Source organism: Rhagoletis pomonella, unplaced genomic scaffold (genome assembly GCF_013731165.1).
Source record: "Rhagoletis pomonella isolate Grant_MI unplaced genomic scaffold, Rhpom_1.0 Rhpom_scaffold_00041, whole genome shotgun sequence".
Lineage (NCBI taxonomy): Eukaryota > Metazoa > Arthropoda > Insecta > Diptera > Tephritidae > Rhagoletis > Rhagoletis pomonella.
The window spans coordinates 64,817-85,032 of NW_023458595.1; the positions used below are offsets into that span (position 1 = coordinate 64,817).

General features: G+C 37.9%; 1 protein-coding gene across 1 annotated transcript in view; it reads left to right on the top strand.

The window, feature by feature from the left end:
* LOC118749749 (roundabout homolog 2-like) overlaps positions 1-20,216 on the top strand; it is a gene marked incomplete at its 5' end in the record, with an annotated part of 114,738 nt that overhangs the window by 57,572 nt on the left and 36,950 nt on the right. The window contains 4 exons of the mRNA XM_036484530.1: positions 12,958-13,242; positions 14,287-14,427; positions 17,255-17,386; positions 17,558-18,910. Of these exons, the coding sequence (XP_036340423.1) occupies positions 12,958-13,242; positions 14,287-14,427; positions 17,255-17,386; positions 17,558-18,910 (1,911 nt within the window). The remainder of the gene's footprint in view (positions 1-12,957; positions 13,243-14,286; positions 14,428-17,254; positions 17,387-17,557; positions 18,911-20,216) is intronic.

Sequence of the window (20,216 nt, forward strand, 5' to 3'; positions counted from 1 at the left end):
AACGAAATTATTTCATACAAGAAAGATAAAAAGGGGAAATGGTTTTTTAAGTTTTCATGAATTTTAGCAAAATGTTAGATTAATACGATTTAATCAGAGGGGAGTGGTAGGAAAATGTTGGGAAAAACTTTTAGTGAGTTAGAATAAATTCTTAAGTGATTCGTTAAATGCTTTAAAAGTTATAAGCAGAGACGTGAACCGGATGAAAAATTTGGTCGATTCGGTTCAGCGGTTCGAACCGTTTTTGCACTTTTGGATTGGTTCGTCAAAGTGATTTTTGATCTTTGAGCCGGGGTTTCGGTTAGGTTAAACGGTTTGGAAAGCAAAAAAAAAATAAATAAAAATGATAACGTGCAAATAAGTGTCAAATGCAAGAACGGGCAAGATTAAGTGTCAAGTCTTTGTCAAATGAGATCGATACCTCAATCAATTTCAAAAACGTTGAAATCCGGTAACTCAATAAAACTCGATAAATCGACAAATTTTGATAACTGTGCGTTTAGAGGACTCGAAGAATCTCGATAACTCAGAAATTTTACACTAAATCGATAACTCGATAAACTTTAGATAACTTTATAAATTCCTTTAACTCCATTAATTGTGATAGCTCCATAAATTTTGGTATTTATCGACAAATTTTGATCATTTGTTATATTATAGATATATAAATTGTCAGAAGTGTACCTAGTGACATAATTGCTGCCAAATTTTTCGCAATATAAGCGCCTACTTGTTTATGTTATCTCCAAATTTTCAGGACTTTACCTCATCAATTAATTTTCGAAAAAAACTTGCAGGTTTAACCCCCCACCCTCACTTTTGACACACTTCCAGGTTTAGTTCTGACGGCCTGCCTTTCGCTATGTCGAAAACAACTGTACCACGTTGTCGTTTAGTCCGGTTTCTGTTTGGAACAGAATTGCTACTCATCTGCAAATAGTTGGTTGGACATCTATCTTTTTAGGTGCCCTGTAGATGACGTTGTGAAAGCTTTCTCTATGTCGAGAAAGTCATAGAGCAGTGTTTCTACGTTTTCGTAAATACATACACATGCATATCTCTGTACACACATCTGCGTCTGACGGCGGCATAGTTAAGCCAACGCAGACGTATGTATTTCTGCGATGATTAAATTTTTACACCAGAAAAATCAATTATTGATTGAAGTGCTTATTAAGAGCAACCTAATGATGATGAGTTGTCATTGCAAGGATTTTAAATCCGAGGCAGACTGCGAGAATATTTAAGTATTTAATACGTCTTTCTCTCTGAGGACTCTAAAATCTAACCAGAAAATTGTTGGGGTTTCGAAGCCCTTATTGAACAATGGAAAAGATCATAGCTCAGATGGTGAACCTCTGCATTCCTGCTAATCAGCATCTTAATCTCGGGTCGCAGCAGCAGATCAGGGTAGGAAGCCGAGCAACGGGTGTTGTGAAAGGGTCGGGATATTGATCCAAAGGTCGCTAGAAAAAATAACTGCCCCCATCGGTGGGCACGATAAAGAACTTATTAACTCCAGCGTGTCAGTAGCGGTCACACTTCTGCTAGAGTTATTGCATGTCCTACCCGTTGCTGTAAATCAACCGGTTGGCAAAGAAAGAAGCTGTTGGCGATTCAGAAGCAACATACCTCAGCAGTGGAGGAAATCGGAAATATTGTCCTAGAAGAATAGCTCCTGATGGCACTTTCATTTTCGTCAATGAGCACCTCCCTCCGCGCTAAAGTGGACAAGCGAAATGATTTAGAAAGGCAGGAAGCAGTTCATGAACCAAGCATACAAGCTTAGAAAGGATTAAGCCCAAAGTGCAACGTAACAGATACCAGTGCATGAATATGTACCTACCGAAAGTAAGAGTTCAGCATGTCCTCCCCTAGTTAGTAGTGAGTTAAGAAAGAGCTCGTTAGTACCAGTCTAGCCACGCGCTGATCCTTATTATCAATCAACTTGGCAGTAACCGGCCCTAAGTGCCCAATGATTCCAATGAGGCCGGTCCATTGTAGCCGCTCCAGCTTTCTGGCTAGCGCAGCACAGTGGTTCGGATCGCAAATCTAGCTGGACGAAACTATTTAGACAAATACTGGTTGATGGATCTTTACACCACTTCTTACCTAGGGGATTTTTGGGTCTCTGATTACGAATCTGAAGTCACTTATCAAAAATTCAAAATGGCGGATCCAATATGGCGGACGAAATTAAAAAAAAAATCGGTAGATTCATATGAAACTGGGTATCTGTGGTTTTCTGGGTCACTGATTACATATCTAAAGTCATTTACCAAAAATTCAAAATGGCGGATGCAATATGGCGGACGAAAATTTAAAAAAATCGGTAATTTCTATGTAACTGGGTATCTGGGGGTTTTCTGGGTTGCTGATTACGAATCTAAAGTCATTTACTTTATTTACTTCGGAACGAGCATTTTCACCAGATATTTCTTTCAATTTACTAATCACATAATCACGGACACCTTGTTGTCTTTTAGTTAGAAGTTTCAGCAACACTTCTCCAAATGTCAAACAACTCACTTCTTAAGATTATATTTACCATGACCAAAATTTAAGATCACAGCAAGAAACACAAATTAATTTCAGAAAAAATTGTATAACAGCGCTTAAAGATTTTTAAGCCTGTTGTATAATTTTTTAATTTCAGAAAGCAGAAAATTCGCGAGTTACTATTTTGTTAACTCTTACATAACCAAAGTTTTTATAACTCCAAGTATTTTTCTGTTTTAACACACAACCCCTACACCGTGGCAGTACGAAAAATTTCTGAAATGCATTGTGTTTCTGATGCGCCGGGTATAAATACTGGTTATACCGCTCTTGATGTAGTTGATACTAATACCGGTTTTTCTGCTGCTGTTGCTTTTACTCGATCGCCAACTACTCCTGGTAATAACATCGGTTTTTCTGCTTCATCTCTTTCGCCTGCTTGTACTGTTCACCAACTGCTGGCCCCGCTAACGCTACGGATGCCGCTGCTGCGGCTTTGGCGAACAATGCTAGGTTGAGCAATGCACAAGCGAAAAACGCAACTAACAATGCGCGAGTAAATAATGCACAGTTGTCCGCTATGGATAAAAAGCGTACTCATAAGAGACATAGGCGGTGTGTATTTGGGTCAAATGAGAACTCGGAGCAGGGAGTTGTGGTTCGCCGCAAATGGCTGCACTTATCATCGTTTTTGCCTACTGTAAGGACTGATGACATCATTGGCTATGTGGCTAAATATGCAGCTATCGATAAGAAGACAATTGTATGCTATAAACTGGTCAAGAAGGATTCTGATTTGGAAAGTATTAAGCACATTAATTTCAAGCTTGGAGTTTCAGAATCTGACTACTCAAAAATTCTGTCATCGGATATTTGGCCCTCCAACGTTGCTGTCCGGCCTTTTGATTTTTTTCAAAAAGATGCCCAGCCGCAGCCCAAGAAGTAAAAAGTCATTCTACCTCTGGTGATCGGAAAATAAGTATCTATCACCAAAATACTTCGGGACTCAGGACAAAATCCGAAAAGTGTCTACATTCTCAGCTCACAATTGGATTATGGCTGCTTCGTTCTGACAGAAACCTGGCGGAATGCTAACTTTTTCGATGCGGAGTTCTTTAATCCAGCTCTCTTTGACGTTTTTCGCAAAGACAGAGATTTTGCTAAAACTGGTGTTAGTAGGGGTGGTGGTGTACTGATAGCTGCGCGCAGATATCTTCGAGCTTCTTTTTATCCGCTGCTAGATGGCAACTCCCTGTTGGATCAACTTTGTGTAAAATTACATGGCACCTGTGGTGTGCTGTACACTTGTGTGTCCTACATTCCGCCGACCAGCTGTGATTTCATATACAAGGCACATGTTGACAATATACTGGCATTCCACGAGAAAATTGGAAACAGCCAACTTTGTGTTTTAGGTGACTTTAATTTATGTAATATTTCCTGGAGCTTTATTGATAACAATATTTTCCTCACCCCATCAAATGTTACTACTTTATCTGAATCATATTTAATTGATGATTTATTATGTATTGAATTATCTCAAATCAATGGTTTTTTTAATAAGTTAAACCGAATTTTAGATTTAATATTTATTAGCTCTAATATAAATTTCAAGCTCTCTCATGCGGTCAGTTACATCTCCCCTCCAAATCAGCATCATAGGCCTATGGTTTTGGAGTTTTAATTTTACCAATATTTTATATTTTATATTTTATAGAGCAATAAATCTTTGTATAGGAATTATATTCGCGGCGTAGAAAGCAATATTAAATCTAATCCCAAGTTCTTCTGGAGTTATATTGAATCAAAGAAAAATTGCTCTAATATACCTGCATCGGTCCAGCTTAACGGGGTGTCAGCCAACTCCATCTCCGAAGCTGTTAATCTTTTTGCTGATTTTTTTTCTTCCAACTTTATTTCAGGTAATTCTGATAATGATTTTATTCCTGAAGATCTTTTGTCAAATTTAGATACTCCCATTAACTTCGGGAAATTAAAGTTGACAGACGAGGATGTAGCTAATGGCATTAACCAGCTTAAACAATCCACTAACACTGATGTGATGGCCTCTCGGTTATTTTATTTAAAAGTTGTCCTTCACTAATTGCGCCTTTGAGGCACATTCTTAATATGTCTCTATCTGCCGGAGTTTTCCTAGATGACTGGAAATTGACTTTTATTACGCCAATTCTTAAAAGTGGTAATAAAAATTATATTGAGAATTATAGGCCGATTTCTAAGCTTACCACTGTCTCAAAACTGTTTGAGTCCATAGTTAAAGATAAAATTTACTGTTAAACATTTATTATGTCCCAACCAACATGGGTTCGTGCCGGGCAGATCCACGTTAACCAATTTAGCTGCTTTTACAGAGGACTGTTTGGAATCCTTTCAAAAGGGATTCCAAATTGACGCTATATATACCGATTTCTGTAAGGCTTTTGACAGGGTGCCTCATCGAATATTGATAGCTAAACTTGAAGGCCTGGGCTTTTATTCAGAGTTTCTGTAGTGGATCACATCCTATCTGTATAACAGACGCTGTGTTGTTCGTTTTGATAATGTATCGTCTTATTCTTTTGTCTCCTCCTCTGGTGTTCCCCAGGGAAGTGTCTTAGGTCCGTTATTATTTGTTATCTTTATTAATGATATATCTTCCTGTTTCTCAAAGTGTAAATTTCTTCTATATGCGGATGACCTGAAGATATACTATGAAATTAAAAATATAGAAGGCTCATTTATTCTCCAGGGTGAGCTTGATAATTTGTACTGTTGGTGTGCGCGTAATCGTTTGTCCCTCAATATTGGTAAATGTCATTATACCTATTTTGCAACAGTGATTATTTAGTATTGTTCCAACCTCTTACTGGTTTTCGAATGTCCCGCTAAATTCAATTACTGATTTTAAAGACTTGGGTGTTTATTTTGACTCCAAGCTCACCTTCACCACCCACATAAACTTTATTGTTTCTAAATCATTCGCGATGTTGGCCTTTATTCGTCGCAACTGCTCGTCATTTTCCGATCCCTATACTCTCAAACTGTTGTATTCGTCTTTAGTTCAGTCGAGGTTAGAATACGCTGTATTTGTTTGGAGACCTTTTCATACAGTTCATGTGAACAGATTGGAGTCTATTCAGAGGGCTTTTATACGCTTTGCTTTGCGTCCGTTGAAATTTGTAGACCCTATTCCATCCTATCGTTCTCGTTGTTTGTTGTTAAACCTCATGTCCTTAGAGTCCAAGCGTACTTTGTTATCGATGTGCTTTGTCTTTGACATAATTGTAGGCTCTATAGGTTGCCTTATGAAAATTCGTTTTAATGTTCCCTCACGTATTCTTCGTTGTAATGAATTGTTTTTTGTGGGTGTTGTTAAAACTGTTTATGGTATGAATGCTCCTTTAAGGAGGACTCTCTCCCAATTTAATGCTTATTCTTCATCTTTAAACTTCGGTTTTTCTTACTCAAAGTTTACTTTTAAGAATTTACTCATAAGGCACTTGTCATAAGGGTTTCCCTTATTGTATGTATATATTTGTCATATAGTCTGTAAGCGTCCTGTTTGTTTGTTGATAATAATAATAATAAATAATAAATAATATTTACGGAAATATTCAGATACATTCCTGTTAATAATTACTTTTGAATTTTGAGATTTGAGATACCGTCACTAAAATGTAAATATCTAAGCCAATTGGTTAGACTTGGTTATCGAACTCACCCCCTGCATTTGCGAAGGTGTAAAGAATGATATGAAAGTGGTTTTATAACGGCCTTCGGCGGCCTTTACTTTTCCTACTCTTTAATTTATTTTTTTAATTAATCAAAACGACGATTTTTCAGAATAAATTTGCTTATACCAATGTGGACATAAATTGCGTTAAGACCTCTGAATCTATAGCGGAATAAGTGTAATTTTTTGTTTATAAAGTCAATTTGAAATTATGGAAATATTTGTGAGTGCAATTAGCAATCTTTTAAGTTAAATTTCTGCCTTTAAAATAGAGTTCTCAAATAGGCGGCGTTGACTTACCTTTTCTTGTTTGTTTTTATATGTTATACTTTAATAAATGCAATTTCTATTTGAATGTATTGTCAGGAATGTATTGTATGTATATTAAAAACAAAAAAAATTTACTTTCGTCCAGCTAGATCTGCTATCCGAACCACTGTGCGCAGTCTTCTCTAAATCACAATCCAAAAGAGAGGCAAGAACATGCCACCCTGCAGCATTCCCCTGCTAATTCTAAGCTGAATAGCTAGGGCAGTTCTATTGCAAAGCATGCGGTACATAAATTTTTTAGGTCGATTTCGACTCCTAACCTATGAATAGATATTTTCTGTCGACTTCAAGATCATTTTAAAGGCGGTTTCAACCAACCTGCTTTGCTTCGTGTATGCGTATTGAGCTATTAATTGGAAATCGGGAGGATCTTTTGTAGACCTTCGGTATTAAAGCCACCCTGACCTGCAGAAATACTCTCAAAATTAGCGTAGATATACTTCCGCCAACAACACGACTAGGCAGGAATAATGCCCCCAGGCTCGCTGACTAGAGAGTCTATTGCAGAAATGACAGTAGCTATCTTCTATCCTCAAGTCGAAGATATTTCCTGGATCCAGTTATTAAGATACATTTTTTAAGTGAAAATTATTTTCCATCGTTTTGGTATAACGCAAAAAGGACACAATCGTTAAGCTCTAATTTCAAACAACAATGAAACGAAAAAACTTCAGAAGAAGTCGCCGAAGGCGTAGGTAGTTGGGGAAGATTAAGAATAAGTATAAGATTAAGATCAATATCAATATTAAGATTAAGTTGTAGCATAAGATTAAGATTTAGTTAGAGATAACAAGATTAAGACAGAGATTAAGACTAAGATTATAATTGAGATTAAGATTATGATTAACATTGAGATTAATAATAGAATTAATATTAGGATTAAGATTAAGATTAAAACCGTGTTTAAGATTAAGGTGGAGATTAAGATTGAGAGGAATATTGAGATTAATATTAAGACTGGGATTAAGATTAAAATTAATATTAAGAGTAGATAATATTTAGATTAAGATTAAGAATAACATTAAGATTATTACAAAGATTAAGACTAAAATAAGACTATGCATATGATTATGATTAATACTAAGAATAATATTTGGAATAAGATTAAGATTAAGACTGAGATCGAGATTAAGAATAAGAATAATATTGAGATTAAGGTTAAGATAAAGATTAAGATTAAAATAAGATTATGAATATGATTATGATTCAAATTAGGATTATTATTTAGAATAAGGTTAAGATTATGACTGAGATTAAGACTAAGATTAAGAATAACACTAAGATTATGATTATGATTAATATTAATATTGAGATTAAGAAAAAGACTAAGATAAAGTTTAGGGTTAAGCTAAAGGTTACGATTTGGATTAAGATTATGAATTAAATTCAAACTGAGATTAAGATTATGATTATGATTAAGATTAGGATTAGGATTATGATTACGATTAAGATAAAGATAAATATTAAAATTAAGATTGAGATTATGATTTTGATCATAAATATGATGAAGATTAAGATTAAGATTAAAGTTACGATTAGGATTAAGATAAAGGATTAAGATTAAGTTAGGGATTAAGATCATAATTAAGGTTAAGATTAAAATAAAAAATGATAGTTGTTAATTATTATACCGGAAAATACTCCTTCGTTGAGCTATACGGGTAACAGGAAAAAAAGGTTGACTTCAGTCGTATGTAGGATCCACAAATAACTTAGTTTTTCATAAATAACGTATCTGTTTGGCCAGCTTGCTTACAATTATATACTATCTCCATTGCACTTAAAAAAATCTATTTGCTAAGCCCTATTGCAATCTCTTTGGGCAGATCAACTCCAACTAATTCAAGCACGATGTAAAGCGGACAAGTTTCCTTTGAACTGATGCGCTGAACTCGTCACTGCTCATTAAAAGCAGTACAATTAGACAAAATTAAAAAAGCAAAAAATACGAGTAGACTGCTTAGTGTCAAAATTCCGTCTGAGAATGTAACATATAAAAGGCCACTAGACTTGCGACGTGCCTTCGATGAAAGTATCCTAAGTTTGAAGTAAGTATTTACCATTTGCATGTGCAGCAATTAAGAATTTGATGATAATGTTGGCAAGCTTTGTAAATTACATGTAGTATAAATTTAAGTAATTACTACATACAAAAGATAATTTACGCACACAATTGCGATGCTTAAGTGCTTAAAACTATAAAGCTAAACTTTTGCTCTAATCAAAAGCTATGTACCCGGCGATTCAACTAAAACTTGTATGTATACATTATTGTCTATTACGCATACATGTGTATGCATGTATATTTTTGTATGTGCTTATTCATCACACATTAATTTTAGCACAAACGTTGGCTCGGCATGCGCTTTTAACTCATTTGCTGCATCCAATTACGTTAATTGCCAAATCTCTAAAGTTCGCCAAAAAGTTCAAATTGATGTCGGCTCTATTAGCAACATCTTTCAGTTTATAACAGACTAAAGTTTGTATTCATATAAACACACACACATATACATATACTATATGTACAGTGCCGAACAGAAGTATTGGCACAGTGAATTTTTCGCAATATGCGCAAAGTTCTTTATTCTTATTTATTTCCGATAATTTTTTATAAAAATATTGTTCTTTCTACACCAGAAAACATAATAATAAATCTCTAAACTTTGTACAAAACTCGGGAAAATTTATTAAATTTGCACACTAATTTGCAACTTTTTATTCAGATTTTTTAGAAAAATTCTAAGTATGCCGTTTTATAGCCCATTCAAATTCAGTATAACAAAGTGCAAGTTTGAAGTCGATAGAAAATCGCATTGATTTTTGGTAGTTTTTTTCGCGCAAGTTCTTCCATACAAAGTAATTCGACAATTATTTTTTGTATGGAGAAAATGAGCAACACCTTCCACTAAAAAAATTGACAAAAATCAACGCAATTTTCTAGCAACTTTAAACTTGCACTTTGTTACACTAAATTTGAATGGGCTATAAAACTGCGTACTTAGAATTTTTCCAAAAAATCTGAATAAAAAGTTGCAAATTAGTGTGCAAATTTAATAAATTTTCCTGAGTTTTGTACAAAGTTTAGGGATTTTATTATTATGTTTTCTGGTGTAGAATGAACAATATTTTTATAAAAAATTATCGGAAATAAATTAGAATAAAGAACTTTGCATATATTGCGAAAAATTCACTGTGCCAATACTTCTGTTCGGCACTGTATATTTATTACGCTACTAAGTGTTCTATTCGTTACACCCTACTTCTTTCACAGTCATGAAATTGTGCGCAATTGCTCGTCTATTTCCTGAAAATGAAGGTTAAAACTTTTGGCTGACATTAATTAACGATTCCGATTCAGTTGTGCTGGTGGATATGCTTTGTGAAGGGTGGAAATGTTAGTGAATGTGTATGTTTGAATGTGAATGAGGTCTCCAGCATGTTAGCTGTGATTTGATTAATTATTCCGCTGCAAGATACTGACAACTGTAACTAGACCGATATTCTTCAATTAATTTTTTAATTCTAAAGTGTAGCTGTAACTTAGCTTTTGCTCATTTTACAAAGAAATGTAACTATTTAATTTCCAATAACAACATATTTAGGTTAACAAGAAAAAATTTACTTAATGTGCCCAATTTATAGTCGGGTAGTTGAAGTAAAATAAAATAAAGAGTCGACCTTTGAATCGCGGTCCAAAATTTGGATTCAGCCGCGAAAATATCCAGCCCTAAATGCGAAAAATATTTAAACGAAATCTTTTTAAAAATGTTATATCCTTGATGCTGAATGTATTAAATTCAATTGGTTGGTTTATTCTTATTGGACTTTTATTGCAGAGGCATAACTATTACAAAGGAAAATAATAAAGATGAATCAATAACTATTTTAGTAAGATACAAATTTTTCGAATCAATTATTGGTAGACTTATATTTTAAAAAGCTTTTTTAAAGTAACTATGAGTGAGAGCTTTTGTTTAAGTCTTAAAGGACGGAACTTGTTCAGTACCAATTCGGGGCTACATAGCTCAGGACCTTTTCGGTACATTTTCAGTTCCTTTTCGGCATATTTTCGGTACTCTTTCCGTGCATTTTCGTTATATTTTCGGTACTTCTTCGGGATCACTTCCGAATTAGTCCCGAATTGTTTTCGAACTAGTCACAATCCGATATGATTCCGAGCTGGTCCCAAAACGGTGCTGAACATGTTCCGCCCTTAAAGACTTAAACAATTTTTTCTCACTAAAAATGATTATGGAAAGACTTTTATAATACAGATCTCACACTAAAAGTCTTTGAAGACTTAAAAACCGTATCTCGGTAATAATTATTATGAAAAGTTTTTATACTTTAAGTCTCAAAATAATAGTTATCGAAGACTTAAAAAAAATTTCTCACACATATATATTTCATCATTTTTTCCATTTTTGACTCCCAAAGTAGTGGTTTTGGTCCATAATTGGCCTAGTATTTTTCGGCCTATTTTGAACTCGTATAAGACTGGTATATTTCTGACCGAAATCTGACGATTGCCATCTCGTAGGACATCCCCATGTTAAAAATACCAGTTGATTGCATGCAAAAAAGATAGTTGGCTGACTAGTTGGGCATGCGGTTCATACTGGTAGTTTACAACTAGTACATTTAAATACAGGGTAATTATTTTCGAGACTTTTATAATTTTACGAAAATGTATGTGACTTTTTTAAAACTCCACCATGAACTAACTATTATTCTGGTTCTCTGTTTTGTTGGCTTTTTTTTGCACGAAAGCTCAAATATTCTTCGACTACTTGAGTTGAAGACTACTGCACTTTAAACAAACCGGAATATCTCTAAGGTGGATTTTTAATTTTTGAGCTCTAACTAATCGTACGCTTTTGTTTCGTAATGAAGGATTTTCCTCTTTTTGAAAAAATTAGCCCCCCACCGTCATACACGCTACTGGAATGCCCAGTCTTCAAGAGTGCATGCCCACTAGTTAGTGCTTAGTAAGGATCGCTAACAGCTTCGCAACGTCAGGGAATGATTTTCGTAACAGGTCGTTATGTGCCACACGAGTTCGAGTGCGCAACAGCCTGATCTCATCCGGAACATAGAGAAAAGTTTCACTGCATAGAAATACATAGTTTCGAATGGCTAGAAACGATCTTTCGTTTGGGTCAATGAAGAACCCTCTCTGGCGAACTCATCAGTATCCTCAGTCCTAGAGTCCCAAACTAAATTTATTTCGGTCTGACTGCAATGTATGTCTATCCGGAAGCGCTTTTCACTACTTAAACAAATTCGATTTGGTTGCAAATAGCTCCGTCCGGGAAAGTGGCGATTTACTTGCATGCGATTTCGGGACTATTTCGGGATTATTTCGGGACCGTTCATTGACGTGTAAAGGACTATTTCAGGACCGTTTTGGGAATTGTTCGGGATCATTTCGGAACGAGTTTGGAATCATTTTGGAACGGGAGTATTTCAAGACTTTTTCGAGATCATTTCGGGACAAGTTTACGACTTTTTTAGAACCACTTCAGGACAATTGTGTGGGACTAGTTCGGGATCATTTTGTTGTAGTTCGAAACAAGTCACGAAATGGTTCTGAAATTGTGCTGAACTATTCCCGGAGTGGTTATGCAAAAGTCGAATACACTTCCGGACTATTTCCTGACCATTTCGGGACTTGTTCGGGAACATTTTGAAACTAGTCACGAAATTATATGGAAATATTCCTGAACTTTTCCCCAAGTGGTTATGAAAAATCTTCGACTGGACCTGGCTAAATGAATAAAATCAAATGAAAATCATGTTTAACTTCTAACCCAACCCATTTAAGTACATATGTAACTGATTCGCCTAATAATTTGCCAAACCAAATTCAATTTGCAAAGCCAAATTCTTAATGTGGTCCCATAAATGGTATATGTATTAGAAATGCCATAGCATTTGGAAGGACTTTCTTTTTTCAAATTTTGACTTCCCTTCTTCTTCTTCAAGAAACTCAATATTTTTAAGATGGAAATCCTATATAGTAACCAAATATTTTATATTTACTCCGTTTTCCTTCTGTAATTAATACTGAATTTTCAACACTTTCGTCTAGTTCCCACAACACTTATTTAAAGCTTTTAACGACGAACATAGACGGCAAGCATTTCAATATCTTCCATATTAATTCAGCTCCCTCAAAGACCTTTCTCAACTGTCTCGCCATTTTTTCTGGTATTCTTGGCATTTCTTAATCGTCTCTCACACAATTTGCTAACGTCTAATCCTTCGTTTCCCAAGCACCCACAGCATGTTTAACATTTCACGCACACATTTTTCCCCCACAATTTATTTAAACACCTTTTAACCGAATGAAAAAGAAACTAATTTTTATTTATCCTCTTACTTGCTTTCAGTGCTGCGCGACGAATTCCGTCTGGAACCACAGAATACTCGCATTGCACAGGGTAACACAGCGTTGCTGGAATGTGCCGCACCGCGCGGCTTACCCGAACCGACGGTCACATGGAAGAAAGGTGGCCAGAAATTAGATTTGGATAGTACGAAGCGTATACGCATAGTCGATGGCGGTAATCTGGCCATACAGGATGCACGTCAAAGTGACGAGGGTCAATATCAGTGCATTGCCAAGAATCCTGTGGGCGTACGAGAATCTGTGTTGGCGACGCTCAAGGTGCACGGTGAGTAGTGGCATGAAATAAAAAAAATACATACATGCATACATATGTATCTAGGGGCTACGAGTATGTATAAATTGTGGCAGCAAAGCAAACACCTCACGTGCATATATATGTAGGCAAGTGTCGGTGCGCTTGTCGTTGGCTGTGGCAATTTGAACAGCTGATTGGCAACGAAATTGACTTGGCAACTGACAACTGGCAGCCACAACGACTTAGATTGCCAACCAATCCCACCAAACAATTTGTGTTGCCAGCAATAAGAAAACGTGTCGCCCTCGGAAACAAATTTATTGCCGGTAATATTGCCATCGAATCGATTTCCTATTACCGGTTGCTCTAAAACGTCCGCCGAAGGCAACTCGCCTGGACGAGTCGTTTTCTTATTACCTGAATGAGTCCTTTTCTTATCGCTTCAGGCGATTTTTGGAATAATTTTATTCTTTTTAATACTTCATTTATTTTTTTGTACTAAATTGCAACTTACAATCGGAATTAATTCATTTTCTCGCTGTGCGACTTTCTATTTTTTCAATCTTGTCCTTGGGCATAATTTAGATGCTTTTGGCCAATACTATTGACGCCATATTCATAAGTTTCGGAATTTTTGAGAACTTTTTTATTCAAAATTGACATGAACGAAGTGATGTTGTCGATTTGTCACCACAGCAATAAATCGGTGAGTCGCCAATTTATTGCCATTGACGATTGTTGCCTATTTCTCATGTTTTGCATGGTGGGATGTGTCATGTGTTCGATTTTGTGGCAAGCGGGCGCATACACTCTCCTACAAATAGACATTTGTATGTGTAGGCCACAAACAATATTTCTATGATTGAGTCACAAAATGTATGGCTAAATTTGCTCCAGTTTCTTGGCTGTTTGCTTTTCCCAGCGCTGCCATTACCTATTTTATTACAGTATTTATTAATTTTATTTCTTTTCCCTTTTTTTTGCCTTCGATTTATGCTAGGCTTATGCCTGCTACGAATTTCTTCTTTCTTTCATACTTTTATTTGTGTGTTTTTGTTTTCGTTATCGTTGCAGTGAAACCGTTCATCATACGTGGCCCACATGATCAAACGGTGCTGGAAGGCTCATCAGTGACGTTTCCTTGTCGTGTTGGCGGTGATCCAATGCCAGATGTTTTATGGTTGCGCACAGCATCCGGTGGAAACATGCCATTGGGTAAGTGGAAATGCGATTGGCAAAATATGGCACAGGATAGCCAATTCTCTGGCTGTTAGGTACGTACTAGTATGCCCATATTTGTCTGTGTATTAGTAGGAAAATACTTTAAAATTCTTTACAGTAAATATAAAGCTGCAATGTGCCTTAAATTTATCGCAGAAAATTGAGAAATTAAAGAGTTTGTAGAGTGTGATTTCCATCTTATTGTTGTTGCTGTAGCTTCTGCTTTGCCATCCCTAGAATCTGCTAATCCTTAAATAATTTTCGTCAAGCACAGGGCGCAGGAAAGGTTCACGGAGTCAGTCTTGGCAAAGGTGGATATTGTCTCTTGACGAATATCGTGTTTATGGACTGTCTGTAGAGAGTCGGGTCTATGTATTGTCATATGTAGTCCTGGAACTCGTTCATCGGTTCATAGTAATGTCATTTCATTTAGGTAGTTCCAACTGAACTTGCTTCTTTGGTTGGATCTGTTAGAATACTCCAATAGGGCATCAACGGGATGAGTACAAGGCCAAGGAGGCATTTTGCTATTTCCAAGAAAAATATGGCATCGAAATGGGAGCTTCATTGTTCCTGAGTTTAGGGTTAGGTTAGGTTAGGCGGCAATCTAGAAGTAGGACTCACTTAGACTCAGGTTCCTTTGTGATACCGCATGAGTGTTTTTTAATTATTTCTCATCCCCTGTAAACCACTTGGTGCTTAGCAAGAATGTGCAAAGGCTTCTGACGTTCACCTCCTTGAGGTCATCGAGATCGTCGAAGAAATAGCCCCGAGAGCTTTTGCTCTCCGCCTTGACAGAGCGGGGCAATGACAGAGAAGATGTGGGATGATTTCCCCTTCGTCTTCATCCTTGCAGCTTCTGCAGTAGTCGTTCCAGGGTGCGCCCAGTCTAGCTGCATGTAATCTAATCAGACAATGCCCGGTGAGAACTCCAGTCACTATGCGAATGTCCTGTGACAGGTCGGTTCCATTCGCCATCTTTCATTGGCAACTTCTATGAATTTTTCATTTAGTAGATGTTTGCATGTTTGAAGAGGGATTCCAAGTTTCAATAATATTTCCTTCGCCAAATAAAAGTCAGCGAGGCGTCAACATGGGTTCCGTAAAGTGCGCAGCACAACAACAGCACCTAACCTCATAAACACAAAACCAGCAAAATTAAACAAGAGTCTCACAGGGTGGTGTCCTTTCGCATATGATGTATAATTATTACATCTCAGAGCTCCTTCAACCAGAGGAGGGAATCTCTATTGTCTCTTATGCTGACGCCTGCTCGGTAATGGCGTCCTGGAATTTATGACTTGTGCTCGAAAGTAAATGGTTACGATTCGGAACTCTTCGGCAACCCTTTTTACCACCTGGATGGAGGAGGTCAGACTACATCTAGGAATTTACGTTGATGACGAACTAATTCCAATGGTGAATAGCCAGAAAATTCTCGAAATACCCTTCGATAGTCTGCTCTTCTTCCCTTCGCATACAACCGAAATTGTCACAAGAGTACATAGGCGCAACAAGGTCCTCAAATCGTCAGCCGGCAGCAACTGGTGCAAAGACAAACAAATGTGGTTGGTAACATACAAGGCAATCGGCCGGACTAACAAGAACCAGGGGACGAAGCTTCAGCCTACCGGTAGGCCATAAACGGTATTCCCAGTGAGTCGGTCTCGACTTACACCGACTCTCGTCCTGCGAATGATATTTTGGGAATACGACTATCTAACGTGGAGGAGAAAAAGTTTCGTCTGCCTCGTGAGACTCGCGCCACTATAGCCCTTCATTCTGGCTACAGCAGCAGGCTGAATTCCTACTTGAGTAGGATAAATACAGATGGGCCCAATGAGTGCCCGACATGCGGAGAGTCACCTTACAACTCGCGACACCTATTCGCATGCCCCCTAAACCCCACTCAACTAACGCCCGTGTCCCTATGGACAAACCCAGTCGGAGTAGCACACTTCTTGGGCTACTTCCCATTGTTTGAGCTTGACGACAGCGATGAAAGTTCTTTAAAATTAGAAGAAGTTTTCTGCCTTTGGTTTGAAAAATTCCTGCCATATTACATTCCACAAAAATTACAAGACCCTCGATTACAGTATTCAAGGGAAAAAAATAAATATTTGAATCAGTTTTGTGGAGGGGTTAAGAGGCCTAATTATACTAACTAGTTATCGCTTTAAGTATGCCAAGCAGTCTTCGGGACCCTTTCTTCGGGCAGCAGAAAAGTAAGATCCCTGTAACAGGTTTTTAGGGCGATAACACGCCGCCGAAAGAAAGTCCGTCAATCACAGGTTTGTTCCCACATATTGGACTTAGTTTTTACTCTTCGAAACTTCGAATTATTTAGCAGGTAAACATAAAACTCAGTAAGCACTGATGGTGTGGAAGGGAGCCCAAAACAGGTCAGGTTCATCAAGTTACTCCCTGAATGTCTAACCACTTACAACCAACTGACTGCCACCGTGTTAGCATCGGATTGGTATATCCCCCGCGCCTAGCTGCTGCCTTTATTGTGAAACTAGGAGACATTAAACCAAATAATTTTTGAGCAATTTTCGGACTTGGTGAAGAAAAAATATTTCTATGTCACAATTCCAGTACAGTCTAACCCTGTTCATTTATCAATTTTGTTTAAAAAGGGGCACTAAGTATTTATTTGGGAACAGTGCCGGTCAAAGTATGACTCGCTCAGTTAAAAGCATGTATTAACTAACTAAGGAAATTTCTCAACCAGGATAAACAATTTAATAATTATTTTGCTATCTCTTAAGTTTCTGATTTGGTTTGGTCGGTTTTAATTTCTTTCTTCCTTTTCACGCAGATCGCGTCAGCGTACTAGAAGATCGCAGCTTGCGTCTGGAACGCGTCACCATTGCCGACGAAGGCGAGTACAGCTGTGAGGCGGACAATGTGGTCGGCGCGATTTCCACCATGGGCACGCTAACAGTGTATGGTAAGTAAGAATATTCCTTTCATTTAAGATATCTAGAAATTTTAGCTGCTAGCAACCTTTGCACACGAAACCGACTTATGCGCCAATTATATTTGTATTTGTTATTCCAAAAATATCCGTTAAAACCAACGCTGCACTACCGTTCCCTGCAACTCGTACGCCTAACTACAGCACCTCCCAAGTTCATACAGCGACCGACTAGCAAGTCAATCGAGCTGGGTGCGGACACTTCGTTTGAATGCCGCGCAAGTGGCAACCCGCGACCTACGCTCTTCTGGACAATAAAAAATAATCGCACGATTATATTTCCTGGTGCGCCGAAACTCGATCGTTTCCAGAGCTTAAACACCGAGGAGGGCCATTCGATATTGACGCTGACAAATTTTCAACGCACCGACCGCGATTTAGTTGTGGTTTGCAATGCAATGAATGAAGTGGCAACTATAACGGCGCGTGCACAGCTCACACTCGACTCGCAAGAAGACCGACCGCCGCCCATTATCATTTCAGGTCCGGTCAATCAGACGCTGCCTGTTAAGTCGATGGCCACGCTGCAATGCAAGGCTATTGGTTTGCCAAATCCAACGATTTCCTGGTATCGTGACGGCATACCCGTGCATCCGAATGCGAAGGTGAACATCACAGCAGCCGGCGATTTGATAATTTCCGACTTGGACCGCAAAGAGGATCAGGGTTTGTATACATGTGTGGCAAGCAGCCGCACCGGCAAGTCCACGTGGAGTGGCTACTTGCGCATCGAAGTGCCCACCAATCCGAATATTAAATTCTACCGCGCACCCGAGCGAACCAAATGTCCGAATGCGCCCGGTCAACCCACAGTGCTGCATGCCTCCGCCAATGCACTTACCATTGTCTGGCCGACGAGCTATAAGGCAGGTGCTTCTCCACTCCTTGGCTACACAGTCGAAATGTACTCGACGAACAAGAGTAAGACGTGGATTCCCATTGCCGCACGCTTGAGTGAACCCATTTTCATGGTTGAAGGCCTCAGTAGTGGAGCGGCGTATATGTTTATTGTGCGCGCAGAGAATGCGCACGGTTTCTCGCCGCCTAGTCCCATTTCAGAGCCAATTACGGCGGGAAAATTAGTCGGTGCCGGCAGTAGGATTGGTGGTGGCTCCACAGGTGGGGGTGGTGGTATTGGTGGCGGTGCTGGTGGAGGCGCAGTCACATCCGAACTGCTACTCAATGAAGCGGAAGCTGTGCTGCAGACAAGCGACATGGTCGAGCTGTTGGAGGCCAATGCCACCGATTCGACAACAGTACGCCTCGCTTGGGACATTGACAGCGGTCAGTACATCGAGGGATTCTACATTTATGCGCGTGAATTACACTCGGCTGAGTACAAAATGATGACCATATTGAATGCGGGCAGTGGTGCGACGGCATGCACCGTAAATGGATTGGAGAAGGCGAGCATGTATGAGTTTTTTCTTGTGCCATTTTACAAGAGCATCGTAGGCAAACCATCCAATTCGAAACGTATACGCACCATGGAAGATGGTAAGTAGAGTAGAGCAAGAGATGAAGGCAATGTAAAAGTCAATGATTTTTAAAGCTGCCACACGAATGTATGTAGTTCGGTAGAATATGTGAGTGAGAGAGTGTACCAGTGTGTGCATTGTAGCAAATGTGAAGCGACTTTTGTTCACTTTTGGATTTTATGTGCTGGATGCTTGATTAGGTTTCACATTCACATTCCAAAACAATGCGCACAGAAAAGCTGTAAACACTCCACCTACACACATAGCGTTACACCAACACACCTAAAAGTTGCCTAGGCATATATATATTGCAGACACAATGGACCGGTCAGTGAATGCTGTGATTGTCTTTTTGGTTATAGCAGCTTTAGTTGAGTGATTTATAGCCAAAAATGGCACTGCTCTAAACGGCAATTTTCATTTAAAACTGCTCCACACACGGCCCATGCACAAAGTGGCCCAGCAGGAAATCCGTGAGGTAAAAGATTTGTTACTGCGAATGCTGTCAGTCAAGCTTGGAGAGGATGTTGTAAATTTTAAATGACAAGGTTATTGGTGCGATATGACAAATGGCAAGTACATTGATTTAATATACATAGAACGTGAATAGATTTGATTTAGTAGTTCAGGGATTTCAATGTCATGTTTAAGAAAGAGTAAAAAAGAACAAACAACTAATAAGACTCTATTACTATTTTAAAACTGTTGTAGTGGTTTTCTAACTTAGCACGTCGTTTAACTTATAAGGTACAAAATTACTTACCGGAAAATCTCCTACTTTGGAACTAAAACGTCACTACAATTTTTTATATCTTTGAAGTTCTTGTAGGACTTTGGCAGGACTTGTAATTGATCCGATACATTCCAGTTTGTCGATAAATTTCCATAATTTGATACAGAGCGATAATTCAGTGAATTTTAATAACAATAAAATCCTGTAAATAAAAAAAATCTATAACTCGGCTAATTTCTACAAATTTCGATAACTGTGCGTTTCAAGGGATCGAAAAATCAATCGACTCTATGGTAACACAATAAAATTCGGTAAGCAGTGATAACTCGATAAAATTATATAACCTTGAGATTATGATAAATCGACAAATTTCACTAAATCGATGCAGTACGATAACTCGATAAATTTCGTTAGCTCAATAAATAATGATAATTTAATAAATATCGAGAACTTTGTAAATTTCATAAACTTGAACAATTTCGGTAACCGCTAAATTTTTATAGCCCGATAACTATCCATTAATTTCGACAACTAATTTTATGTGTTGTTAACCGTCGTTCTCAGTTAATAAAAACGCTTGCGAATTTAACCT